Genomic DNA, 3,744 nt, shown 5'->3' with positions numbered 1-3,744 from the left:
GCCTGCGGCCCGCAACTACCACTCGGCCATCGCGATTGGCAACCATCGCATGGTCCTCTTTGGCGGCAACGACACCAAGCGCAGCTTCGATTCGGTGCACGTGCTCGAACGCCGGCCCGCGGACAATGCGTGGTTTTGGTTCCACCCGTGCACGGTCGGTGTCGGCCCCGCGCCCCGGACGGGCCAAACCGCCGTGGCTCTCGACGCGTCGACGATCCTCGTTCACGGCGGCTGGGACCCGCAGGTCGGCGCACAGAAAACAACGCTGTTTGGCGATGTGTTTGCGCTCAACACGGAAACGTGGGAGTGGAAGCCAGTGAAAATGGAATCAATGGACGGCATGCAGCGCGTCGGCCACTGCGCGGTGGTCGCCGACGAAGGTACCAAGACCGTCTTGCTCTTTGGCGGCCAAGATGTCCACGAGACGCGCAGCAACGAGGTGTTTTCGCTTACATTGGCCTAGTCCCTTGAAGTGAAAAAATGCTATCACCCTTGTGTCTATCCAAAGGACTTTTGCACATATTGTTCACGGCACATATAGTACTATTGTCCTTCGTGTTGGGTGTACGTCATACTCGCCTGAAATGGACCTGAGCCAAAACCCCAGAGTGCTATCACCTTGCGAAATACAGACGAAAGACTCGACCTACCTGTACTAAGATCTTGTTGCGCTACATGTATACTACCGGTACATCAACGCATCGGGTCGAGATTCATAATATTAACTTAGTCATGTTAGTTTTACTGATGCGCTAATAATGGGACGCTTATAACTTAGCACTCGACGCCGCGGAGGGACTCGCACGGGTCGGCAGGAGACATCAAGAGATCGTACGCGGTGCTATCGTGGCGCCGGTACGATTTGCGGCTTCGGACGTTGCCAATTTCGGGGAAGAGCCGCGCGCGGTCTTTTAGCGCGAGCGGCACCACTTCTGCGATGCCCAAGTCGATCTTGAGGTCGTTGATGCGGTAGACACCTAACCGCACCATGATAGCATGAGTCGCGTCCGTTCCTATGCGCGGTGTACCTAGATCCTGCATCAAGCACGGGTTCTCGTGCCACCAGCCGTCTTGGCTCTCGATCTTGTCGCGTAGGAAGCGCGCGACGCGGGCCGTCACGATGATCTGGCCACCGCTGCCGAGGTCGCTGACTTCGCGACCAATCATCTCGGCCAAACCCACGTACGTCGTGCGCTGGGTCACCGGGTGGACGTTGGTGAAGAGCTGGCCTTCCTCGGAGCTCGACGCGTGGATGCCCATGCGCACGCGGAGACCACGAAAGAGGTACGGGTGCTTGTGGCGCGTCGGAAGCACCGATGGTTTGGGCATTGCAACCGTGATGCTGCCGGCGAGATACGACTCGATCAACTCGATCGGCCACGGCACGTGCAAGAGCTGCAACTGGACGTCGAGGCAGTAGGCGACGGCATCTGGGATCGAGTGGAACGCGAGTTGGAACGCGTCGCCGCACGTCGTGATCTCGTACCCTTGGTGCTTGACGAGCAGCGACCGTAGGAGGTCGTCGTGGAGCTCCTGCGCGGCGTGCATGGTTTGCCCGAGCTGGCCCCAGAGGTAGCTCGACGATTCAATGTCCGTGTTGACAAAGACCGGGTTTTGCATCGGCGCGTGCGCAACCGAGGCGGCCCAGTCGCCGTACCGACTGCGTGTCCGTGTCGCGTCGCGCGACCGCATGCAGGCGCTGAAGCAGTCTTGGCTCGCGACCATGACAAGGGCGAAAAAGAGACCGGACGCAAAGTAGAGCAGCTGTGTAATGCCCAGGAGCGCATCCGGAATCTCCTCGGCCGCGTCGCCGGCCGCCGAGACGCCGTACCAGTTGACGACCGTGAACGGCAGCGAAAACATCATAAAGACGATCCTACGCACAGGTCAGATACGAGCGGACGTAGCAACACGATACAAGATGCGCTTGAGGCGGCTGTAGAGCGGTGACTGCTCGATCTCGCCGCTCACGCCTTCAAACTTTTGCCCGTGTTGGCGCAGGCTCACCATGCTACAATGGCATGAGCGCTTGCGTGGTGCTTTCGAGGTACCCAAACGCGACCGCGATGATGACGATGGTCTGCATGATGTTGGAAACGATGTTGATGAGCTTGGTGTTGTTGGAGAAGAGACCGCCTTTCGAGAGCACTTGGCAGAGCTATACAGCATTCTGTTGTGTGGCGAGCGATCGCGCAAGGTAGTACGTACGACAAAGTAGAGCGCAACGATGAGCGTCGTCGAGACGAGGTAGTTGCGGCGCACTTGCTTCTCACGAAGCGGTCCGCGGTCCATTGTCTTCTTCTACACATCCTCTTTTCATGAGCCTCCAAAGATCGCCACATTCTTGCTCGTAAAAAGTGCAAAGTGGCCTCGTACCGCGAGGCGCGTAAGCTCGAGGACCAAGATGAGCATCCATAGAACACCCGAAAGTAACGCTGCGTCGCCAAGGAACAAGATCCACACCACGTACGTCGGGACGGGAATGCTCGAGTCGCCCGTCGCATTGTACGTGCGCTGGCCAAGCAGCCGCAGGCCACCCACGTCGTTGGCCGCGGTGCGGTTGAGCCACGGCGACGAGGGCGCGCGGAACTCGGCGAGGAACGCACACATGAGCGCGGTCCGCGACAGCGCAAAGAGCGACTTCCACACAAAGTACCAGAGCGTCGCATAGTAGACACACGACTGGATGGCACAGAGCGACCGCTTGAGCGACCACACAGCGAGGGACGTGGCAGTTAGCGAGATGAGGAGCACGACGAGGTAGACCGAGGTCCAGACCGGGAAGAAGCCGTCGTCGGCCATGTGCGTCGTGGAGAGAAGGCTGAATGATGCGCCAGGCGCCTTCAAGAACAGCTTGGACACGCCATGTCTAATGCCACTTCTGGTCTTCGAACTTCGTTTTGTCCATATCTTATTATCGCAAGAACCATATCAAAACGGCACATGGACGCGACACGGCGACGCGTGCCACCATGCGCGGTCGTTGCCGCGCCATTTTGCGTTGCGCGAGCCAGCGTGCGCGTAACAACCGACCCAAGCCACCCGCACGCGTGGCGACCAGCTGGGGTAATATATGGGCGTTTGCAGTTGGATATGGAATACCATGCGCCATCATGATTACGACCAGTTTGAGACTTCATCATGGCGCGAAAGCGTGTCCGCGCCAAGCAGCCTTCGCAAGCACCGCGTGCACGCAGATGCGACGGATGCAAGCATCCGAGCCGTCGCCAATCGCATGCGCGCCACGCAGGCCACGACGCGGCGCCCGCGGGGACAAAAATCGGCGCCGCCTGTCCACGAAAGAATCCTCCCACGTGGACGGTCCGCAAAGCCAAGCTATGACGCTGCGAGTCGCGCGATCGTTCTTCGTTGACTGCGTCCATGTTTGGCGCAGTAGCCACTTTCCAATACAGTATGACTCCATCATCAACTGTCTACACGACACGGCCGATTACGTGGCGTGAGGAGCTGTCAACAATAGACTGCTTTTGCTACCATGATATCTTGATTATGTTACCCATGTGACATGTCCGAGGGCTCCGAAACATGAAATCCGGACCAAAAAAATCAGGCTCCAGCCGCTCTATCCCGATATCGATAACACGAGCGCCATTCATAGTTTTGACCTGCAAAACGTATGAGCGACGAGCCGCCTACCAAGACGAAGAAGACGTTTCGCTTCTCCGTGGCCACGGACGTCGATCTCTTGAAGGAGGTGATCAACGTGGCCCCGTACGACGCTCC

At 58.3% G+C, this 3,744-nt stretch overlaps 3 protein-coding genes across 3 annotated transcripts; 1 reads left to right on the top strand and 2 right to left on the bottom strand.

Annotated features, from left to right (window-relative positions):
• Positions 1 to 49: 49 nt before the first annotated feature.
• Positions 50 to 463, top strand: SPRG_20914 (hypothetical protein; the record flags this gene model as incomplete). Its single annotated transcript, XM_012349597.1, has 1 exon — positions 50 to 463. One exon carries the CDS (start codon positions 50 to 52, stop codon positions 461 to 463), a length of 414 nt encoding a protein of 137 aa, XP_012204987.1.
• A 289-nt stretch (positions 464 to 752) lies between these two features.
• Positions 753 to 2,010, bottom strand: SPRG_10408 (hypothetical protein; the record flags this gene model as incomplete). The annotated part of the gene is made up of 3 exons (XM_012349539.1): positions 753 to 977; positions 1,029 to 1,876; positions 1,919 to 2,010. 3 exons carry the CDS (start codon positions 2,008 to 2,010, stop codon positions 775 to 777), a joined length of 1,143 nt encoding a protein of 380 aa, XP_012204929.1. The 3' UTR covers positions 753 to 774.
• A 1-nt stretch (position 2,011) lies between these two features.
• SPRG_10407 (hypothetical protein) lies at positions 2,012 to 2,802 on the bottom strand (the record flags this gene model as incomplete). The annotated part of the gene is made up of 3 exons (XM_012349538.1): positions 2,012 to 2,158; positions 2,209 to 2,301; positions 2,377 to 2,802. The coding sequence occupies 3 exons, from the start codon at positions 2,800 to 2,802 to the stop codon at positions 2,012 to 2,014; spliced, it is 666 nt and encodes a 221-aa protein (XP_012204928.1).
• Between the last annotated feature and the right edge of the window lie 942 nt (positions 2,803 to 3,744).

The sequence above is a fragment of the Saprolegnia parasitica genome, assembly GCF_000151545.1.
Source record: "Saprolegnia parasitica CBS 223.65 unplaced genomic scaffold supercont2.55, whole genome shotgun sequence".
Classification (NCBI taxonomy): domain Eukaryota; phylum Oomycota; class Saprolegniomycetes; order Saprolegniales; family Saprolegniaceae; genus Saprolegnia; species Saprolegnia parasitica.
Note: the sequence above shows the minus strand (reverse complement) of the source record. Positions and strands in the feature narration are given on the sequence as shown.